This window comes from Hesperophylax consimilis, chromosome 3, assembly GCF_061612785.1.
Source record: "Hesperophylax consimilis isolate HC1 chromosome 3, BYU_Hcon_1.0, whole genome shotgun sequence".
NCBI classification, from domain to species: Eukaryota; Metazoa; Arthropoda; class Insecta; order Trichoptera; family Limnephilidae; genus Hesperophylax; species Hesperophylax consimilis.
In genome coordinates this window covers 7,600,819-7,625,165 of record NC_142838.1, presented here as the reverse complement: position 1 = coordinate 7,625,165, position 24,347 = coordinate 7,600,819, and the positions used below count along the sequence as shown (strand labels likewise).

Here is a 24,347-nt window from a genome sequence, read left to right as displayed (position 1 = left end):
GGGCTACAATCGTAAAGCATTTTATTACCTAATTAGTCTTATTTTTAAATTTTATGTCAACCGAATCATTGAATCCAGCACACTTTCACTTAAATTAGATGGTAAATCCAAATGCAATAAAGACTTTAAACCAAATATGTAACATCATCAATGAAATTCATGTTCATAATTCATTCTTAGAATCCGGGATATTTTCAGTCTGCTCTCTGAAAACAAAATGTTAGAAGAAAAGAAACAAATTAGTCCTTAACGAATTCTTGTATATTTGCAATCAAAAAATAATTACAATTTTTATATTTGAAAAACATTAGTTCAAATAATTATTCAAATAACAAGTACCTAGCCAAGAACAAAATGAACACCTATTTATTAGGATATGTGATTACATAATCATTTCCTTCTTTTTATCTAAATTGTTGAGGGGTCAATAAATTGAGGGCTCTTGTTTTCATATTTTATATAAAGAAATACCTGTGGAAGTAACATTACTGAAATAAATTGAGGGCTCTTGTTTTCATATTTTATATAAAGAAATACCCGTGGAAGTAACATTACTGAAATAAATTGAGGGCTCTTGTTTTCATATTTTATATAAAGAAATACCCGTGGAAGTAACATTACTGAAATAAATTGAGGGCTCTTGTTTTCATATTTTATATAAAGAAATACCCGTGGAAGTAACATTACTGAAATAAATTGAGGGCTCTTGTTTTCATATTTTATATAAAGAAATAGCCGTGGAAGTAACATTACTGAAATAAATTGAATGGACATTTTTAATTGACGGTGGAACGTAGTTTAACTCGTTATAATTTACAGAGCCATTGCAAATAATGATTAATGGTCAAACTAAAATGATTATTTATAAATGAATTGCTAAATTTGTATGGAGAGCTATTTTAGAAAATATGGTAAAGTAAACCTGTATTTTCAAAAACCTGATTTCAGTTCATAAAGACAAAAGTCTGCAACCGTAAAAAATAACTAAAGGATTTAGCTTTGAGAAAGAGGTGGTCATTATCCATTCGGGAAACAAACGGAATTACCTTAATTCTCTAATAAATCATGGGTCAGCAACTCGAGTTCAGGGAGTAGTCATTATATTATGTAGATCAAGTATGAAAAAATAACGAATGACAAGTTTCTAGAATAAATCTAAGACTTTTACTCTTATATCTCGACAGAAAAAAAAATTAGAAACTCTCTTTCAAAGTTGAGAAAGGCACCAGGTGATGTCGGTAGAACAATATTTCATGTTATAAAAGTATTTTGTTCTGTTAAGGCTTTATCACTCCTGTATCCACTATTAATAAGGAAAATAAACTTAAACATAGAGGGGGGAAAGTTAATAAGTTAGTAAGAAAGTGCCAAGGGGTACAATAAAAATAAACATAGTCGCTAAAAACAAAAACCTGATAGTTTTTCTAAACTAAAACCTATGTGATGTATGTATTATAAAGTACTCTAAAACCGCAACAGCAATAAAATTCAACTTGTTAAAATAAATGATAACTCTAAAACATTAAATCACAACATAAATAATTTAAAAAAATAAGCACTTACTTATCTAGGGGCACATTTATTGACAGTGCTAACATCAATCATCATCTCTCAACTAATTGTTTTATTTACACAAAATATTTCACTAAGTGAAAACATTTTACGGCAATCTTAATTTAAATATAATAATTATCAATAAACACAGTGTCTTTATGTGTCCATGATACTAGTTTACTCTGTATGTTGACAATAAAAATAAACACTTTACAGTAAGGTACTGTCTTTTTAGACATTTTTTTTAAGGCAGTTAGAAGACAAATTTTTCAACATTTAAAAATTGATTTCATTTGGACTGATGGAAAACATTTCCACTGTAAAATTCATAATTATTTTCCAGAACCCACAAATCTTTTCAAATGTAACATGATTTTATGTCACTTGGACAGGATATTATTATGTATGTACTAATTTATACAATAGAAAGTAAAATAATTTGCACTTTAAAATATTCTCAGAACAAATCGTTGCCAGAAATGATTTAATGCCCTGTTTGTAATATCAAAATAACTTTCAAAATGAGTCACTAAAACTCACCATAAAATTACGTCAGTGTATTTATTTATAATTCAGTTTTTTTTTTTTTTGACAAAAGCCACATAGTATAATATTATTATCAATATTAACCCACCACCCAAGAGCGAAGATTGAAATTGCAGCCAGCTTTTATCCCTTCTGGTAGGTATTATTATTCTAGTCAGGACGTCATTCATTAGAGGCAAGATTAGACTGTGTATACGTGAATGTAATATTTCCAATACCCAGAGTTAAATTCACTACGGACGAAATTAGACTGGGTATGTATGAATGTAATATTTCAAAAACCCAGAGTTATGTTCTTCGACTAAACTAATGTCACTTTTCACTAAAACATCTAATTGACAGTCAATGGGGACAAACCTGCACAACCTTCAAACATAATAAACAAAGAAAAAATATATAATTAAATATATAAGTTTCTCCTCGTCTCGATTTGTCATATAGAGTTGTGTAGAACATAATAATGTATTTGCAAGCAGTCAACACTTCCCAGCTGTTATTAAAGAATGTTTTTTTTAAGGACCCCTTCTACGTAAACTATCGTAACCCACAAAATGGCAATTTTGAGTTTATAATGTATCCTAGCTTGGAAGCTGTATATATTTTATGTGGGAATTAACAAAAAAAATTATAAAAACATGTTAACAGATTTTTCTACGCTGTCATTTATTGTAACTCCTTTGTGCTTTTTGACCTGTTCCCAAAACATTCAGGATTTTGAAGATACAATAGTTTATGTAGGAGGGGTCAATATCTGTTATTAGATTAATGCTTTTGTTTATTCTATTCTATTGTGTATAAAGAGGAATAAGACCTGTTAGTATGTAATATGTATACATGTCATAATAAGGAAGATAATCATTGATAAATAATTATTGTTTGTAACAAAATTATTCAATTTATTAACCTTCACAGCTCGGTCTAATTCGATTGTCTAGTTTCATGCAGAGTTTGCAAATAGGCAATAAATTGTGACCTTAGTTGCAGCTTGGAGATCTGACCCTTGCGAGACTTCTGGGCCCCGGGCGGCAGTATTAACATTTCTCGCAATTCAAAATGAATACAAATATCCATTGCAATTAGTTTTAATTAAATAATTGTCAACTTCACGTTACATACATAAACAATGTATGTATATGCAATATTTTCACTAAAAGATTAAGTTAAAAAAATACATTATGCAAAACTTATTACAAAATATTGGGAAGAAATAATACAGTTTTAAATATTTTATTCATTGTTTTTTTAAAAAAATATTATAGTAGTGATGGAAAATGTATAAATTTGAGTGGTACGGATTATGCTGACATTTTTGTGAAAATCACAAATTTCGAGGCGAGGATGGTCTTTTTCTTCAGGTTATTATTGACCCACAAGGTCTTACGTGGCTTCTGGCCCTGAAGGCTGTTGTTGAGGTACAAAAGTAACTGTTTCTCCGTACACCAGTTCTGAAAAGTTAAGAGTCAAAAAATAATATTAGTACATAGCAAGCAAAAAAAAGTATTCTGAAGTGAAATTGTGACGATGGAGTGGGATGTGATCTAGTTCTGCTCCCCCATTCACTTGCAGATGTTTGTTGAGTGCACCGCTAACGTAAGTATAAAAAGAAACAAGTGAATTGATAAGCTGCTTAAACCACAGAATAGAATTCAATTTGTTAATTCAGCCTATTCAGCAAATGAAGAATAAACTGCGATAGATTCACAAATAAGGGTGGATTGTTTATGTTAGTAAATAATTTGTATATTTTAGCAACCTTTCCATTTCTCTACTGGAAGTTCCATATCTTCGAAGCTCTGATCGTAAGGAGCCGATGTAGGCTCGTCACTGGTGTCAGCGTACTGCTGGAGATAGGGGTGGCCTAGGGCCTGCTCCGCTGTGATCCTGCGCTCCGCATCCAGCTCCAGCATCTTCTCCAAGAGGTCGATGGCCAGGCGATTGGCCCCGCGGAATACATCCTTGAAGTCCCTCTTCTTCAGCGGAGGCAGTGATTGAATATAATTTCGGGCCTGTATCATGAAATGTTGTTAAAAATCAGTAAAATGATCTCATATTAGAATACAATATCTTCCCATGATTGTGTGCAAAAGGGTGTACCCATGATCCCATACAAATATACCTCACACCGCCAAGTTGTAAACAATATATAAATTAGCTCTTGTATATTGATGCACTTTGTTTTTTATGTAGATACAATAATCTCCTAGTAATCCACCGCCCCATTATCCAATAACTACTATAATCCACTGTTATTTTTACTAGCTGAAGGCACGAAATCAAGCTCTATAATTTACCAGGATTCATATGTCAAATTCAATAGTCTGCCGCGTGTCTAGACTAGAGTTGGGACAAGTTAAGCACACTGAGTTGGGTTATCTTACGCTTACACACTCAGTTACTATATGTACTACCATTTAGCTCTTGCTGACCATTTTACCAGTCACTAGGGTTAATTATTTTTGTTGTTTTAGGACATTTTGGTAAGTCCTCTGTGTATTCTAGCAATTGTCGAATGTGTGTCTGTTACGTCTGCTTTTAGAGTAATAAGGTTCTGCCACGTTTTTGGTTTGGATAAGTTTACGAAATAGAGTTTTCACGCAATCGTAAACATGACATCTTAATTTTAAACAAAAAAATGGAAATTTTACAAAGTACGTTTTTAAATCTTTAACATTTTTTGCATATGCACTATAATCCGCCGCTTTCACTAATTGGACAATTGCCCGGTATTAGGGGTGGCAGTTTTGTGAGAGAGTAGTGTATATTTCCATAAATCGTTTCCCATTAAAGTTTCTGAACGCAATTTCCTATAACAATTACGCAGTGTTCGGAAACTCGTAGTAATTGGGAAACTGGTGAATGTACTCTTCATCATGAATGGACTGTATTTTGTGTTTTAGTTTTCGTTTTTGAGTAAATCAAATCCAAAGTTAGAATTTTTAGGTCAAAATTCAATTAAAAAAATCGATCGCTAGGGGTTAATAACAGCTGTTTAATGTTTTTTTTTAAATGTATTGAAGCAAACCCGGCTCAAAAGATGTGCTGCTGGAGGTAAAAAGATCTCCCTCAACCAGTCTCTCCAAATCCAGCCCACCACACAGTAACTGGGCAGAGGCATCCGCCACCAAGACCTTGACAATCCTCAACCCGGGCACCCCTGCTAAGTCACCAAACGTAGAGAGCTACTTGGGGTGACATATGGCAGAGGCGTTGTTTATCCAATGAATGGTTTCCATACCCGCCTCCCAAATTAAAAATCGACTAAAACTAAATCAGATCGAAAAAACAATGTTTTATTTCTGGTTCTCTATGTGATATAGATTAACCAGTTTCCCGTTTGTACTACAAATTTCCGGACACCGTATACAGTAATGATTGAGCCCCTATGGAGTTCTACAAATTATGTAAACACAAAAAACACAAACCAATTCCAGACATGTACAACAAAGAAACCCAAACCTTTTCCTGGAATAATAACATTTTATTGAACATTCACAGCATTCATTAACCATACGCACATAGATGTCAAAAACTAATTACCCACTGAAAATAGTCCCTGTGACAATTAATGGCTAAAAAAAGTACAGTCTTTTCCAAGGTGAAACAAAGAATGTTTAAGGACATCACATGCAACAAAATGATGTATTACCTCCTCACTGGTTATTTTATCAATCGTATCCTTTTCTGGTGTACCACACAGGAATAATATCCTGGTAAGATGGTCGATGTCTGTACAGATGCCAGTTAAGGTTAAGGCAAGCCTTGGTTTACTTGTCAATTATTGTCATTATGAAGCACAAGCTCAAGCACAGAAACATTCAGAGTGGCGGGGGTGGGTGGAAGCACAGATAAACATAAGCTTTGAATTTGTGGGAGTGACGTGGAAACTTCACCTTCAAAAACCAATTTAAGGCATACCGCTAATAGCTAGGTGTAAACCTCTCCCACTTTTTTTTAAAACAGTGCATATGTAAAGAGATGTAAAATCAGAGCTCTCAGCGGCAGGGCCGTATTAAAATAATTTATAAGTACATCATTTTTTCAATTCAATATTTTAGACAGGAGAAATAAAATTTAATTTGCAATAGAATAATGCAATTATAAATTATTGACGTGCTTTTTTAATAATCGTTATCACAACCTTCAGAAAAAGAAGAATAAATCAAGAATTATGATTATTAATTTTAGATTGCAGGTATTTTATTTAGGTTATAAAGTATTTTCTATAAACATTTTAGCTAATAAGTTAATCTGATAAGATATAAGATAACTCTATAAGTAAAGTTACTTTGTTAAGACACAAAACATTAAGCAATACATTTAAAAATTAAAAATAAAACAGCGCTATAAAATATAAGAGAATTAAAGTTTTAAGTATTAAATTTGGTTTTAAGAAGCAATGTTTCTGCCTGCACTATATTAAAATCTGACGATAAACAAAAAAAATGTAAGTCAAGTTATTTGAATTATAAGCACTCTTTGATCTGCAATACATAACAATTTTTTCTATGACAATGGTGGTGTTAGCGTGTATATTTAGCTGGTAAAAATTTACTCACAGATTCGGAGGATATTTTCTGCATGAATTCAGCACCGGGAGTTCCTAGCACCTCCATTATTAGATTCAGTTGATGGATATCTGATGCAACAATTAAGGCGGACCAAAGTGCGCTAGTGGAATTACCTACGCTTTAAAACTTAACTAGTGTGCAAAGAGGATGTATTTATAACACTACCATTGATATAGAATAGACGAGGTGAGCCTGACCTACCAAGCAATCTAATTGCTTTCCATTTGATTTCATGGCAACCTGTTTCTAAAATATACACTTGTTCAGAATCAAAATCTGAAACTGCGGTAGTCATCCTGATTGATGGGGTTATTTGTTATGGCACAGAGAGCAACTTTGTGTATTCTATATCAATATGTACTGCAAAAATAAACATGTTTTGAAGACAAAATATGGCAAAAATAAAAGTGCTGATGGATGAAATATCATATAGTATTGCCATACGATAAATAAAGATATATGTAATTACTGTGAGAGAATTGAATAATGGATTGTGGAATAATGAAAAAGAGTCAGTTGTGTAAAACATACAAGCTTTTGTACATGAGAATTGGAGTCATAAGTATAATAATTTTATGCCCACAAATTTCCATGTTGGTTTCCCAAAATACTTCAGACACTTGAAAAATTGCACTATGTAAATCAAATGCTGCTCTGCTCTTCCGGAGCGTAGTTTCTTTAATCAATTCTTATTTTAGCTATTGAATCTACCCTAGAAGGGCGGGCAAACGTACAACCGCAGCAATGTGACGTTCAGCATGCAAATGCAACAGAGCAGTCGCAGTAAAGAGGCGATGTATGTCTTAATATAGCATCCTAAACTGATCCTCATTGCTTGAAACATACAATACACAACATGAATTAGTAAAACGTTTTTTTATAAACACCGTTTTCCACTTGGCAAGCCAATAATCTCAACAGATAACATGCAGAGTATTAACTTGCGATTATTATATTTAGATCAGTCTTTTTGCTGATTTCATTGAAATATTAGTATAACAAAGGGTATGAAAGGAAACATTATTAGCAAACAAGAGGCATTCCTTAACACAATGAAAATAAATCATTTGTAGAATATTTTAAAAATTTTATCAAAAATATTGCTTAAACTTGAAATGTAGCTTTAAATGAAGCAATCAATTGATATTTACGTTCCTAAATATAAATCATAATCATAAGATTCATATTGAAATTATTACTTATTTACATAAAAATATAGGCTATAACAAATAAATATAATTAAACGTAAATAGAATAATGTACAAGTAAAATAAAGTACCTACAGGATAAAGTACATTCAAATACAAATTTATCTTTCGAAACTCTTGGAGGGCTTAACATGGGTAAAATTTATCTTTTGAAACTCTCGGAGGGCTTAACATAGTAAAAGTTATCTTTTGAAACTCTTGCAGGGATTAACATGGGTAAAATTTATAGATTTCGGGGAGTGGAGATTACTACAGAGGAAAATCAAAAGGAGTTTCACACATGTGAAGACTAAAAGTAACAAGATACTTAAAGATCACAAAATAAATAATATAGGAAAGTAATATAACATCCCAGTAATCATATCATTTCATAACAAAATAATGGATTTTTCCTAAATTTTCAACTGGTTTTCAAGAACAGTTCAACCTCCTTAAAAACAACCCACATTACCATACTATTGGCAGAGAAAACATTAAACATATCTAATATTCAGTTTGTTCCTGACAAAACATAGCCCTATCGGTACGTACTGTACATATGTGAATAAAAATATTTTCAGTATGAAGTATCCATTGGCCAGTTAGAAGGTGACAAAAGAACTCAGAATATTGCATTTTTGAACAGTTTCAAAGTGGGGAAATATACAAGCACAATTTATTATACACAATAAGATACATACATGACTTGCGGCACTTTTCCCGTAGGGGCCGGCAAGAAACTTGAATAAATAAAGATATTCTTGTTAAAGCCAACATATAGACAATCCATACTCGATAAACTGACATTTTCTTTTATTTTTGTCTTTAACTAACCCAGTAGAGGTAATACCCTAAGGTAAATGAACATACAAGATCGACACTGCAATTGCAGTGCTTCATACCATGCGTAGGTACCATAGACATATGAATATTAGTAGACCTGCCCTAAGTGATAAAAGCGTATTATTCCCCACTCCCCATACCGGTTCCATTGGAGCCGGCTGTGCTCGCGTATGGCCTCAAGTGAAATTTGAAAACGTGACGTCATCATTCTTGTGCGAACTATGGTCGAGGCATCATCGGTTCATTTTACGAAATAACACGGCAAAATGTTGACTTGTACTATGAAAACTTGTAAAAATAGATATGAAAAAGAGAATAAACCCAATTGTCGTATTACATTCCATATATAAGCATTATTTTACTTTATTTTAAGCTTATTCACATCGTATAATATGGATCAGTTGTAGAAACATATACTATCACATAGAGATACATCTGGACGCGAAACACAAAGCCGTTTGCGTAAGAATCAGGGATGTGCCTTCGCCTTTTGCGCTTTTATAAAATACATAATCGTGTCATTTGGAACGAATCTTTTTTCATCTGTTATATCTTGCTGGAACTCCGTCGTATTAATAAAGGATAATAAACCAATCATTTTTAAATTTATTCCACTTTAATGGCGTTATTATTAAACGAGTTTTGAATTTTACACAACTCATAAACAAAATCTTATAGGATAAATGGTTGGTTATCAATTGTGAAAAATTGGTATGTTTGGAAGTAAAATGTAGATACAGTGAGCATGTTTGGAATGAAAAATGTATGTGTCATTTTGCTGTCCGATGATATTTTTTATCTATTAAAATTAAAAATATTATATTTTTCTATCGCACGTCGCCACTGATCATATATTATCTTAGGATCATACTATCACACGTCGGAACGGACCACGTGTTAGGTACGCGCGTTGTTTCGTATGTACGGTACTGCTGGAACGAGAAGGAGTGCATATCACGTAATGCGCTAGGTTATACTGAGTGGCGATGTGTGATAGAAAAACATGTTTTTTGTTTTTAATTGAAAAAGTGTCATCGGACGGCAAAATGACGTCCAAATTTTTACTCCAAATACTCTTAGGAATCACTGGTAAAAGCTGTGTGTATATAATTTCATTTGTTTTTTTTTTGTTGTTTTCCTTTTCTATTATCTTCTTAAAAGTGAAATGTTATATATTTTCTTAAAGATTTCATTATTTTGTTATTAATAGGAACAGAGACAACCCTCCAACATTGCTCGAATGTAGCGATTCTCAAGTGTGCTCATCGTTGTTTACTGGGAAGTAAATTATGAAACATTTATAAAAGAGTCTTAACTAAATACGTAAACAAAATATTCGACTCTGAAAATAGAAGAAATTTACTTTGCCGAATTTGGACTTAGCAAATTTGTTCATAACGTGGCGAGTAATTTGTGCTCCCATGTAAAAATGTCTATACATTCAAAAGCAGATTTTACTTTTAGGAACTAAATGGTGATATTATAATGCGAGATGCCTATATACTGTCAGATTGATTTATTGACGAATCACAGTCAGCTTTCCCCTCTGCGTCCCACAACTGTTGGTTTGACCCCTCGCCTTTAAGTTCTCGTCTATTAATATTCGTATGTCTATGGTAGGTACAATTCTTCAACACTGCAAAATGCAGGATCCGCCCCCTAGGGGTTAACTAAGTCAAAACTACAAACATGAATTTACAGATTCAATTAAGTGCGCACCCCCCCCCCCTCCCCCCCACACTACTCCATGAACAGAAAGGGAAAAAATATTTTAAATGCAGTATTTAAAAGGATACGGTCTGTGCCAGGGAAGAGTGTCCTCCCAGTGATGAGTTCAGCCATGATGCATCCAACAGACCAGATGTCCACTGTTTGGTTGTAGTGCATCCAGTTGAGCATTATTTCAGGTGCTCGGTACCACCTGTAAGATGTTTTTTTCATTAAAAATAGAAAATTGAATAACATACATAGGTAACTTGCTGATTGCACATTTTCTACGGTAAAACAAAAGATAAAGATTTCTATGACACGACTCCTGTGATAAATCTATAGATAAATACAATTTTAAGAATAATACAACAAAAGCTCTGACAAATCATCCAAATATGCAAGTAAGCGATAATATTTTTAAGCATCGGTGCTAAACCATCTATATATTCAGAATGGTAAATTTTTCTTACAATCCAAAGCATATTAAAACTAGTGAGTAGGCACTTTTGGAAAATTCTTATAGTATTACTGATCATAATTTGCAAACCTTGTAGCTACGTAGCCCGTCATCTCATTTTCTGTTGGCCGGGCCAGACCAAAATCTAGGATTTTCAGTTCACAGTCTTCGTTGACGGCGATATTTGATGGTTTTAAATCCTAAAATGCATGAAAATATTAATTTAAAGATTATTAAGAACTGTTTTATCTCATTTATAGAATATATTACATAATAACAAACACTCTGTATTCCAGAATTATTGCTGCTTCAAAAAACAGATTTTCTGTTTTCATATCACTTATTTCTGACAGATCCCTGTTTTTCCCCCTTCACATAATTTGGGCCTCTTCAAGACCCACATTAATAAATGCCTTCCCACAGCCCCATCTTAAGCCACCCCACAACGCTGCCCAACCAGATGGCGATTAAGTTCCCCTTTATTTACTGTGCAGGCAGACAGTACAGCACTTGTGAGGTGTTACATTAAATTTAATTAAAAAACAAATCCCTTTTAACCTATTATTTCTAATAAATGACTGGAGAAAAAGAGGTTACAATGGAAACCTCCACAGCAGGACTATAGATAAGATCCGGACTTTATTTGTAACAGTGTGAGATTTTATCTTTTGTACGAAAATACACATTGAGATACTAACTTTTTTTTTTTTGAGGACACTGTATACTGAAAAGTTGTATCCAGGTGATAAAAGTAAAAAAATAAAAAGAAAGAATGATTATTATGTATACCCTATGAATAATTCCTGCAGAATGAATGTACTTCAGGCCACGTAAGATCTGGTAAACGAGAAACTGGACGTGATCGTCGGAGAGCCGCTGAGTCCGGACGATGTTGTTCAGATCCGCCCCCATGAGGTGGGTCACCAGGTACACTTGGTTGAAATCTGCCAGACCCTCGTCTGGGGTGAACACGTCCAGCAGTCCTGAGAATCAAAACATAACCTCAATCTATGATGCACTTGGAAGGTTTGCGTAACCAGATGATTGATTCAAAAGATGAAAATTAAAATGGATTATGTACCTCTGTCTCTGGAAAAAACATATGACAAAGCAAGTCATGGTTTAAAATTTATTTATTATATTATCATTAAAGCAAATAATTTATTGTAATGCTTACAAAATATGTCAAATTTATAAATTAAAGTGAAACTTCATTGTTTGTTTTCAGTCCCTTGAAGGCTGAATTTGAGAAATGTTTCAATTTATTCTACATGTAAAGTTTTCCCAGTTAAGAAGTTTTTTCCAGTTCCTTGGAAAACCTCATAAGAGAGTAGTTTCAATGTGTGTAGAAGATATCTAAAGAATTTAAAACAATAAGTATGAAATACTCAGCCACAAGACAAGGAATGTAACGAAATAAGATAACGTTTCTAAGCAAAAATACCAGGCAATGAAAACTTATAATGATAAAATTTCAGAAAAAATAGGTTGATTAATAATATTAATGGATTATAAAAATAAATCAGAGCATTAAATTGAAATAACACGTAAATAACTCATGAGATTAAACGGATTATGAGATTACCTCTTAAAATGAATTAATAAAAATTACATTAAAGATACTTAATTTAAAAATGAAAGATCCTGATCCCAATTTTACAATAATTTATAGATTAAGAGAGGCGATATACAAATCTAAGGCAGCGGGTTCAGCTCCCATTAAAGTGAAAAAGAAACCATCCGAGACAAGTTGTTTTAAAAAATACACATCTTACCAGTTATAACTGGCAAAATGATGATAAGATGATTTTGTGATAATGCAAAACAAAATTAATGTACGATTATCCTATCAGCACCTTCTTCTCTGATACCATAATATAATCCTAGATGATAAACATACTGGTAAAGGTAGGTGACAAAATTAATTTTAGGATTTCAAAGGTTATATGGAAAATCAATCTTCATAATAATCGGATAATAATATTGCTTATTATTACTCCAATATTGCCTTTTCTTAAGCCCGTCGCCCCACAGATTGGTAAGCAATTTATATAAACCAAATGCTGTAAGACCCTGCACAGAAAAGTTCCACACTGAACTGCGATGCAGGCCGTTACCTTACTACAGTAGAACTTCGTTAATTCGAAATCCACTGGTCATCAAAAATCAAATTTCGAATTAACAAATTCCCACATACGGCGAACTCAATTTTCTGCACAGGGTCTTGTAGCTTTCGGTTTATGTTGATTGCTTACCGACCCATGGGACAACGGGCTAAGTAGTATAGGTTACACGCAAATCTGTTATTTTGCAGGAACAATCTTTGATGTATTATCGTGAGCTATTTTTGGGTTCTAATGCCATGTTGAGTTACCTCCTTCTTTAACCAATGTTTCAAACAGCGTTAAAAAGTCAGAGGTGGTACTTTGGTATGTGCGTTTCTACACTTTTCTTCATTCATCAATATACAAAAGTACACTGAGAAAGTATTTGAGCTATCTTCTAGCACAAGAAGTTTTTTGATTTGAGCATTTTTATAAAAAAAAAAAAAACCAAAAAAATATATTTTTCGGCTATTTCAGGGTTCAAATTTTTTCGTCATTATTTGTTTTACTTTTAAATTTTTAAATAGTTTTAATTAGTTGGGTACTTTGATCTTCAGTAATAATTTATAAGAATTTGATAAAAAAAAAAATCAACTTCTGACTCGATTTACTCGAAAACGAAAGCTCAAATAAAAAAAAATTATACTACAAAATCGACTCCAAATGTGATGTAGATTCACCAGTTTCCCGCTTGTACTACGAGTTTCCGGACACCATGTATAACTCATCCTGTGCATTATCGACACATGCAAGAAGCCTTGAAGGAAAGTGAATTTTGCACCATTTTAACCATGCGTAATCCAATGCGTCTGGAATGGATTCGTTTAGTAATACTAATTTACAATGTTAGCTCTACAACATTCACACATTGGCAATCGTGTGCGGTGAATTTAAACAGTTTTGTGAGATTTTCAGCAATGAATTGCATGTCCTTTACTCTCGAGATAATTTTGCGAACACTGACAGAGCAAAGTTATTTATTTAATTTATTTACAAATATAAATGAAGAATGAATTGCAGTACCCCCCGTTAATTAATTTGCTACTCCGATATTGTACACTACGTACATCTCAAAAGTGAAATGCAATATCAATATCAGTCACGGGTTACAGTATAGAAACAGTGGCTAAAGGAGGTAGCGAAACATGGCATAATACCCCAAAAATAATACTTTTGTCCATGAAAACCTCAAATCATAACCAATCTTTGAAGTAGTATTTCCTTAGCTTTGTCATAAAATATCCTATTTAGAACCAATATTCAATCGCCATTTTGCCCAGAAAATAATAGATTTAATTGACCTTCAAAACAGTGCATGGAATGGCATTGCAACTTTCATATTTATTAATATAATACATCAGAAGTATGTGCCGGTAAGGCTTTAAGTGATAGACGGCCTACTTTTATGTCAATGTTATTATATTATTACAGCATCGCATATTCTTAAGCATGAAGCTGAATTTTTCACACAATTATGAAAAGAAAAAGTTATGTTTGCTTCTTTAATTTGCAGATAACCCTTCTTTACATAAGTTCGATAAATGTATAGTTATAAGCCACTAGTTATAAGTTATAAGTCTCTATCTATGAAACTTAGTTATAAGCCAAAAGTAATTAGTTATAAGTCTAAGTGATCAATGCATAAATTAAGTTGTTAAGCGCCCTTGAGGTGATTTTCGCACAAAAACGGCGCTATATAAATAATCCAATCATTATTATTATTATTATTATAGGTTCTTGAAATAATAAAACACAAGTCCACGCATTTGACGCAGAGTCAGGAGGTTAGGGTTCAATTTTCAGGCAGTGCAAACCTAATATTTATTTTAAAGAGGTAATATGTCATTAGGTAGTTGTATTTTTGTGTTGATTGACTAGTTAGATAAACCATACAAAAATGGAAATAATTTGATAAATAAATAAATCTTGATATTGTACAGAAGTTAGCATTGTTATACAATGTAAACAAATTAATGATAAACCCGTGGTACCTACTTTTACGGTAATGCTACATTGTGATAGTAAAAACAAAAACGTAAATTTATAAACATTTATGTGATATTAAGTAATCAAATGTGTACTTTATCACCGAGATAAAAGTGTTTAATTGGTGTTAAGAATGCCAGATAAAATAAAAGCTAGGAATGCAAGCCCGATGACCTCTGTGTAGGTCTACGTATTTGACTTGATTCGGGTGGTTGTCGGTTTGATTCCAGGCGCAGTGCAAAAGAGATGAATTGATTTTGATTTAAATATTAACTCCCCAAAGTCATATGTCACAATAGGGTATTTATTGTAGTATAACTGTTTTATTTCATTGTTAAAAAAATTTAAGAAAAAAATGATAGCATTTTTATCTTATATTTATGTTAACTAAAAAACGATTTATAATGGTGCCATTTCGGATTTGCCGTCAAAACAACATGTTTTAGTTTGTGAATAGGCATTGTTGACGTCCCAAGCGCCAACGTTGGTGTCAAACATCTTACCAGTCAGTAGGGTTTTTTTATGTCATAATGATGTTGTAGCCAGTTTCAGCCTTTTAGGAATGTGTGGTTTAAAATTATTTTTAAAATGAATAATTATGAATGAATGTGCGTTTAAAATTACACATTCTTAAAAAGATTAATTAATTTTAAATATTCCGTGTATTTTTAACGGTATGCAGTTTGTGAAAATAAATCCATAGTTCTGCCAACTCAGAACAGGCTTAGAGTCCAATGAGGTGGTTTATACCAACAACAAAAAAGCATTTGTATACTTGGTTAATACATAAAAAATTTAAATGATGTGTAGAGGTACTCATTAAGGGAAAGAAAGAGTGAACCTCGGTCTTGATGATAACCTTGTTATAGGGTTTAGAAAACACAAAAGCAGGTAAATTGTTCCACAGCCAAACTGTTTAAAGATTGTAAAAGACCCATTCTTATCCCTTTACAACTGGTTTCATATGAGCGTGAGTTTGTCTTTAAAGAAATCCCGACAGAAAATAAATCTGTTTTTGGGAACGGAACCAGTGTCACAAATTATTATAAGCAATAATTAGTCGCCTGAAATATGAATACAAATTGAAAATATCTCTGAGTAAAAATAAATGCCGCCAACGGGAATTGAACCCATGTCTTCGGGTGTCCGGTAAGGTGCTCTGAAACCATTGGTTTCAGAGAAACAAACAACCGTGGGTTGTTTACAATTTTGGCATTTATTTTTTCTCGGAAGATTTTTTCAATTTGTATTGATTTTTCAGGCGACTAATTATTGCTTATAATTATTTGTTATCCTTTATGCTATGCATAAAACCTTGTCTTATAAACATTAGTTTATCATTAAAAAAAATAGGAACCAGTGTCGATGAAGCTTGCGGGAGCTGCTAATGTATGGTACCTTCATGCGCACATGTTTCAACCAGTAAGTCGCCAGGCCATAGGATCATAGCCAAGAGCTTTAGTAGTGCGGCCCATTAAAATTTGGAAATGTTTTGCCAGTTGTAAAGGGTTATACGTAAAATATCTGTTCTTCAGAGGGGCTTCCATTAGATACCGGTAGAACAAACACTACATATTATGTTCTAAAACAGCAATGACTCCATCAAGATAATGGATATTATCAAATGGATTGCCCAGTTTTGCACAGAACCTTAAAGAGGTCGTTTTAAAGCTGTTGTGATGACATTGAAAGATTAAAAGCCCACCGATAACATTCTCATGGTTCATGTGCTTCAGCATCCTCAGCTCTCGATAGGTTCTCTTGGCGTGGACTGCGGATTGGAAAGGTCTCGCCAACTTCTTGATGGCCACCTTCACATTGTACATCTTGTCCAGGGACGAGCTACAACAAGAAACAAAAACACAAATTATAATTGACTGAGCGACTAAGCGTAAAGAAGTTCTGTTTTAATTAGTTTCTTTTTTCAAATGTGAAATTGTCTTGTTCATTTGAATTTTCTTATTCGCATTTTTCAAATATTATGGTATAGGTAACAAAGCGAGAGCTGACTTCAATAAACAAGCTTAGCATTGAATGCATCGATATATGCTTTCACTGGTGACAAACAATCCTTTGTCTTGTTTACGCCTACTAATTGTCACCAGGGGAAGAGGGACACCAAACAAATGTATATTATGATTTTATTGCAAATGTATATTATTTACAAATGTATATTATGATTGATTTCCATAAATCCGTCATTCATTCTATTCAAATATTTCTTTTTTTTCTTTTTTTTATACCGTAATTGTTACATTATCTAGCGATTCTGTTCATTCAATTTTGCTATTGACTTGCCTACCAATGGACAATGGACAATATCAGCGGGAACACAACAAGTCAATCGGTTTAATTGTTGGCAGATGAATCATCTAGATGCGTTTAAGATTGACGATTGATTTTATTCATTAATTTCATTCATTTAACATATATATCCAGCTAACAATAAAAACACCCTAATATAAAAGAACTTCCTTCTTCTTCTGGCGTTAGTAAGATTAGATTGTTAATATTAATTTTAGTTGTAAGTTGCTAAATATGTAAATACTCGTATATATGTCGTTAAGATAGTAGTTATAGGCCTTAGTCGTAAGTCACTAGATATAAGTCTTAGAGATAAGTCAGTAGTTGTAGTATTAACTATTTAAGAAATATATTTGTACAGCGCCCTTGAGGTGATTTCTCACGAAAACGGCGCTATATAAATTAGGCAAATATCATTATTATTAAAATAATATTGTTAGGAAGCTCACAGCATGTCCTATTCATATCGATTCCAGTTCGATCGGGTGCATGATATTGCGAGTGAAATAATCTCAGTTTTCATTATTTTAAGTTCGCATTGTTATTAATACATTTATTTCTGCTACAATTTGTTTATTTTACTTTTCATCTCATTGGACTATGTATACAACTAATAAATATAGGGTGTAGACAATAGCTGGTAATGATAATACATGCAATATCAATAACCATTTCTATGAACCTAATGCCTAACATAATTTCCCTGCATAATTATGCGCTATGTCCTTTATCTCGTTTACACCTACTTATTGTGACTAACGGAAAAGGGACAGCAAGTTTATATATTAACTGTGTAATATTCTATGAGCGCATACCTTGACATTGTTTATTACGCATCTGAATTCAGTCATCGAGGTTTATTCATTCAGATAAATTTATTTTAACAACATACATTTTAATAGCATACTAAAATAACTTTTATATCAACACGTTTAGGCTTCAAAATCTCTATTGTGAAATAATCATTAAAACGAGATAATACCCTAAAATAAAGCCAGAATATTAGTGACGTAAGTGAAGCAGCCGTGCACAAATACAGGGTGTCCGGAAACTCGTAGTACAAGCCGGAAACTGGTGAATCTACATCACATTTGGAGTCGATTTTGTAGTATATATTTTTTTTATTTGAGCTTTCGTTATCGAGTAAATCGAGTTTGAAGTTGATTTTTTTTTTTTTTTTTTTTTTTTAAATCAAATTCTTATAAATTATTACTGAAGATCAAAGTTCCCAACTAATTAAAACTATTTGAAAGTAAAACAAATGAAGAAACTAGGATTTGAAGCATTATTTTGAAATCACCCTTCATTTAACCCGGTGTAATCATAAAATATTTCTGCTCTGCAGGGTTAAAACATCTGTTATTCAACCCTAAACACCAGAAAAAACTTTAACCCTAAAATAGCCGAAAAATATTTTTTTTGGTTTTTTTTTTTTTTGAAAATGCTCAAATCAAAAAACTTTATATTTTTTTGGGTTCCCCATGTGGTGTAGATTCTCCAGTTTCCCGCTTGTACTACGAGTTTCCGGACACCGTGTATATGTGAGGCGCGGCCCTGGTGTATTGGGTTGAATGCTGCGGTTAAATTTGCCCTATCAAATCTCTAAAATAAAGTTGGAATCATAAGGACATAAGTAATAAAGTTATGTAAAAACAATATTCGGCGCGCGGCCCGGCGTAATGGACCGACCTACGGTTGACTTTGTCCAAGCAGGTCTAGAACATCAATCTTACAGTGGGTTTTAATTTAATTATTTCTGATGAACGAATTATTAAAATCTAAAATGTTTCTAGAGGGATCCCTCAAGATGTTACTAATTCCTCACCTAGAAAAATAAAATCTGTTGCTTACCGCTAATTTAATAGTTAAAAACCGTTTTATAAATTTTTTAAACCGTTTTACATAATATATTTTAATGGTAAGTTCCTGTTTGTATTAATCTTAAAATATAAATAACTTACATCCGTAGGGATCCCTTTAGAAACATTTTAGAATTTAGTAATACATTCATCAGAAATAATTAAAAATGTTGTGCGAACCCCAGTTTTCTTAGTCTTATGTCGCCTTAATTGTTTTTTTTTTTTAAATAAAAGTCTAAAACGAAACACTCTATATGTATGTTATGCATCTGTGCGAGTACTGTGATGAAGCCAACTTAGGTTGAGAGACCTATACCTACCTGGCTAAAGAAAGTTTGAAAAAAGAATTGCCATTGAAATAATGACGTTGAAGCAGTAAGGGACTGGCAGGAGTTTCAAGAGTTATAGCGCCATTGATTTATGTATTTACATTTTAACCCCTGAGGTCTTTTGATATTTTGTTGTCAAATTACTTTAACTTCTCAAGTGTCAAAAGTACCCATTGGATATGAAAATTTTATATACCCATTGGATATGAAAAAACGTCCAGCGGCAACTGAGCCGGGCGGCAACTGAGCCGGGCGGCAACTGAGCCGGGCGGCAACTGAGCCGGGCGGCAACTGAGCCGGGCGGCCGCTCCGCCACGTCCGCGCCCGTCGCCGGCCTTTGACTCTGCACAGGGCCACGGGTAAGTTCCCGCCTTAGCCTCAGCGCGCTCGCATCATCTGCCGTCAAGATCCATAGCATCATCTGGAGTATTTGGAAGACCCATGGTCTTCACCAGTGCCGAACATCACCCACAAGTCCGGACTCCACCCGCAATGACGTAGAGCCTCCGACTTCATAGCTACAACAACTCCACCACCGTTCATCTCCGCTTCATATGGTGTTGACCATCAGCCTGGAGAATTCGCCGTCGACTACATCAACCGACGCGGTGTCGTTCTTCCGCCTGAGGAATTCGCCACCGATCATGGCCACCAACTGCGTTGAGCATCGGTTCGGAGTCTTCACTATATGGCCTCACTGACTTCAATAGACACCGTGATTCTACACAACATCTTTCATTTGTCTCACCTTACCATCCCCATATATTATTAGGGGCTATTTCTCAAAGTTTGATTAGGGATCCGTCAAGCAATCATGTCATCTACTAAAATTTTACATACGCATTGACATTTCATATGCACTATCCAGCACCATAGAGCTGTACAATTAGAGGCCCTATTGCATACTAATTTCTCGTTCAAACAAGTTCCACTATTAGAATGCGATAATCGATGCGGGTAGACGGGATTTTGTAGTTTCCAGTCATTCGGCATTAGAGCGTTGCAGGCCAAATCGAACGTTCAAAAATGGAACCTATTTTATCGCTTCATGTCTCATCTAAATATGACGTCAATATCCAACATGTGATAGGTCATTAAAAATGAAGAAATACTAATTGTCAGTCATTAATTATCCATTGATTAGAACATTATTGATCATAAAAGTTTTGACAATGTTGCGCACAAATTTGAAAGATATTTTATTTGATTTCTGGGAACATTATAATATTATGTTTGTATTATGGAGATAATCGATCTTTGAGACAATTTACACCTAATAACTACCAAAAGAAAGTAATAACCTCAGAAAAATATGACTATGAAATACCTAATGTTAAATCTTAATTAACACATCCAATGTCTTCTTAAAATTTGTATTATTTTGTGTTCAAATCTAATGTTTAAAAACAAACTGGGCCACTCAATGCATAATGAATAATATTCATCAACCTGTATGCACTAAGCTCTGTGCACCAAAATTGATAATAGTTTTAAATAAAATAATGTCTTAAATCCTGTGCCTGTCAGAAGATTAGTATTATTGGATTTTGAAATGCACATCTAAGCGCCCTTGAGGTGATTTATCAGAAAACAGTTAATTAAGGTTGAAATTATATATTATAAATTTACTTTAGCAAGACAATTTAACCCTGACTACTTCTACCATCTTCTTGCAGTTCATGACTAACACTTTTCACTATTCATTCTGTATAGTGTCCAAAATTGATAACGTAATGTATGCATAAAATGTTGTTAATTTAAATATGTATACAATAAAATGTTAAGCCGTATTACTAGTGTATGTTTCTGGGGGTTGGCCAAAATCATAAATATCAGGGAAAGTTAAGACTAATGCATAATATATATGTGTTTCATACTACATCTTTAAGTTGAGGAAATCTACAGCAAACTAATTACGTATAATTAAAGCTGCTTAGATTGCATAACTTTGGGCGTAGCTCAGACGGTACAAAGCTGCCAATAGACTGATAAATGCTCAAGATAACTATAATGTTGATTTTGTTCAATTTGGTGCCACAGACTAGAAAGTTCTTATTCGCTAACATTATCCATGTTATGTCCACCTATGTATATGGAAAGTCAGAGCCCATGCTGCCATTAAAATTTATTTTACTTTATTATTTATTTTAATGGCAGCATAAAAATTACAATACAAATGTACCAGTCCAGCCAGGAGCACTGCTGTCACGGTGTGACTGGTAAGCCAGGAGGACATGCTCAGAGAATGGGAAGGATATTAGGACAGAGGTATTGATGGATGAATTTTAAAGCATAGTGAACCGTCTTGTTTCTTGCTGAATCGGTTAGGCAGCGGACTGCAAATAATGCGTACAAGTCTGAGAAAGGTTTGGGTTAAGATTACATTTAGATAGGATTCAAAATATTTTCGATGTAGAAGTTGGCATTTGGTAACAAACAAGCGTTTGCACGAGCACAATGTCAGTTTCGACATAGTGATTATGCACAATACTTGGTTTATACTATACGCATTTGATTTAGTTACTAATAAGATATATAGCATATTCGTGCAGTGCCCTTAAGATAATTTTTCACAAAAATGGTGCCATACAAATCATCTTACTATTGATCCCATTGATATGCCTCTTCTAAAGTACTATCTGCAAATCTGTCTCTTGGGAGGAGCAAACATAGAAATTACTTCATACATTATCTTCAAAATGGAAGAGTAACCTGAATGTGTTAAAGGAGGAAGCTAGCATTAATGATAATAATAATATTTTATTCCAGAATGTGGGGAGGTTAGTGCAATCCCACACGTCCCATATAGATATAGTATTCATCAATTTAATAACTTTCCAATCAAAATATGAAGTAACGGATTAGTAAACGTTATCATCACTGAGTGCGGAAAATGTATAATTATTTTGGTTTTGTTATTGCAACACTGTTTCAGTATCTAAAATCTAAGCATTTTAATGTAAGAATCAATAACAATTTTTATTTGTCTAGGAATTGACATTGTTTAGGTACATCTAATTACACTTGATAAAAATGTCGATTAAGAAGCTGACTTTCACAACATGTAGAAAACAAACAAGAATCAATAACAAAAAAAAATAGAAAACATATTTTGCTAAATTTACGATAATACTGAAACATACACAGATTATTACTACTCTATAATATTGATGCAATTATAACCCGTTTGCCCACTCAATATCAACCAAAAGATATGCTAATCCCACACATTTTAACAAACTTAACAAACCCATATTGATAAGTTCCTAAAAGTTGTTTTTTTACGTTCAGACGCACTAAAAGTACAAAAATTTTAACAAAATAACATCACTACCCACGGAAAATTATATTTAAAGAAATAAAACACACAGGTAATTATTTTCAAGGATACAATAATAGGAAACGATGCGAAGAAAGAAAACATAGAAATATTTTTCCATTGAACAATATTAGATAGGTAGACAATGGCAGGAATTTTATTATGAACACAAATTTTAAGAAAAAAAGACAGAAATAGCTCACCAAACTTGTCCATAAGCCCCTGAACCAACTGGAGTTAGCAATGAATACCGCTCCGGTACCTCCCATTCTGTTTTGTTTATTTCAATCTTATGGAAATTCGGCATTATGAACTTCGGTGTAATCTCAAATTAAACAGAAATGCGTTTCCAATAACATTGATAAATATAAAAGCGATAATTTCACACTGCACGAATAACGTTACACCTGAAAATTTGACATATACAAGACCATAGAAATTAGATACCATAGAGTAAAAAATATTTTAATAATGAAATTCTACGTGGAAGTAAATTCCTTCCCAAAAATAAATTACCAAGGTCATCCCCGGCGTTGAACGGGAAAGGTATTTTTTTTAATTGTGAAATATCGTCACATTTCACATTAGCATTCATATAATTATTAAATTGCGTCAGTAAATTCAGTTATCACAAGCTTTACGATTTATTTAATAATAATAATAAAAAATGGCAAAAATTAGCTGAGGATATTATTATTAATTCTGAGAAAAAAATGACTAAAAAATAAATCAAAACACAATGGCCGAGCGGTTGGAGGCGTTAAGCGGTGAGACAAAGATCGGGTTCGATTCCCAGTTGCGATCGTTACCATTTTATATTATGTTTCATTTAGATCTATTAGTATTATTATCTTCTTCACCGATTAAAAAATATGATTTACTTACCATTTTCTCTGAAATCAGTTTTCGAATATCGTTTGGAAATTTAATAAAGGCTTCTTCTTGCATCAAGAAATAGTAATGTAAATATCTACAGTAGGACAATTTTTTTGTAACGAGGTTGTTATCGTTCGAATTGCTTTAAATGGAAACACCAAGATGGTTGAAAATTACTAAAGCAGTACGGCGCAGTACGGTATAGATGCAATGTTACTAGTGTATTCAGCGTTCATAAATTAATGGTAGGTACTTTCCAAAAGAAATGATTCCGCATAAATATTCAAACTTGTTAAAAAAACTACTTAACCAAATTCCTTCGACCAGTCTGGTAATGATAAAATTTACAATACAATAAATTTTAGAATGTTTTTTAAATGCTTCATTCTCCCAAAAAAATTGTTGCTTTTAAAATTTTTCTATGGTTTAAAATCTTGTAAAAAAAAGGGCTTTTTAGGTTTGGTTAAAGCCAACTATTATTTTTAGAAGTATGAAAAATTGAAAATCCTGGAAGGAGCAAAATTGTTTATGCCTGCTAAAAGTTCCCGCAATTATTTAAATTTTATTGTATACCTGTCTTGGTCATGACTAACCATACCGTCGTTTCGCAGGGGTAAGCAGATGATGGACCGCCACACAATTTTCTGTAAGAACACTCATTGCTTGATTCTATTTGTACACAGTGATGTCTACAAACAGAAAGA

At 33.1% G+C, this 24,347-nt stretch overlaps 1 protein-coding gene across 2 annotated transcripts; it reads right to left on the bottom strand.

Annotated features, from left to right (window-relative positions):
• Positions 1-249: 249 nt before the first annotated feature.
• LOC149424882 (mitogen-activated protein kinase p38b-like) lies at positions 250-23,192 on the bottom strand. 2 transcript variants are annotated; one of them, XM_089647629.1, is made up of 8 exons: positions 22,971-23,192; positions 16,662-16,798; positions 11,655-11,848; positions 10,956-11,065; positions 10,495-10,619; positions 6,657-6,736; positions 3,854-4,106; positions 250-3,545 (listed from the first exon to the last, which is right to left on the bottom strand). In XM_089647629.1, exons 1-8 carry the CDS (start codon positions 23,072-23,074, stop codon positions 3,478-3,480), a joined length of 1,071 nt encoding a protein of 356 aa, XP_089503755.1. In that variant the 5' UTR covers positions 23,075-23,192; the 3' UTR covers positions 250-3,477. The 2 variants fall into 2 exon arrangements, with proteins under 2 accessions (XP_089503755.1, XP_089503760.1); XM_089647634.1 differs by lacking the exon at positions 6,657-6,736 and adding an exon at positions 5,747-5,826.
• Between the last annotated feature and the right edge of the window lie 1,155 nt (positions 23,193-24,347).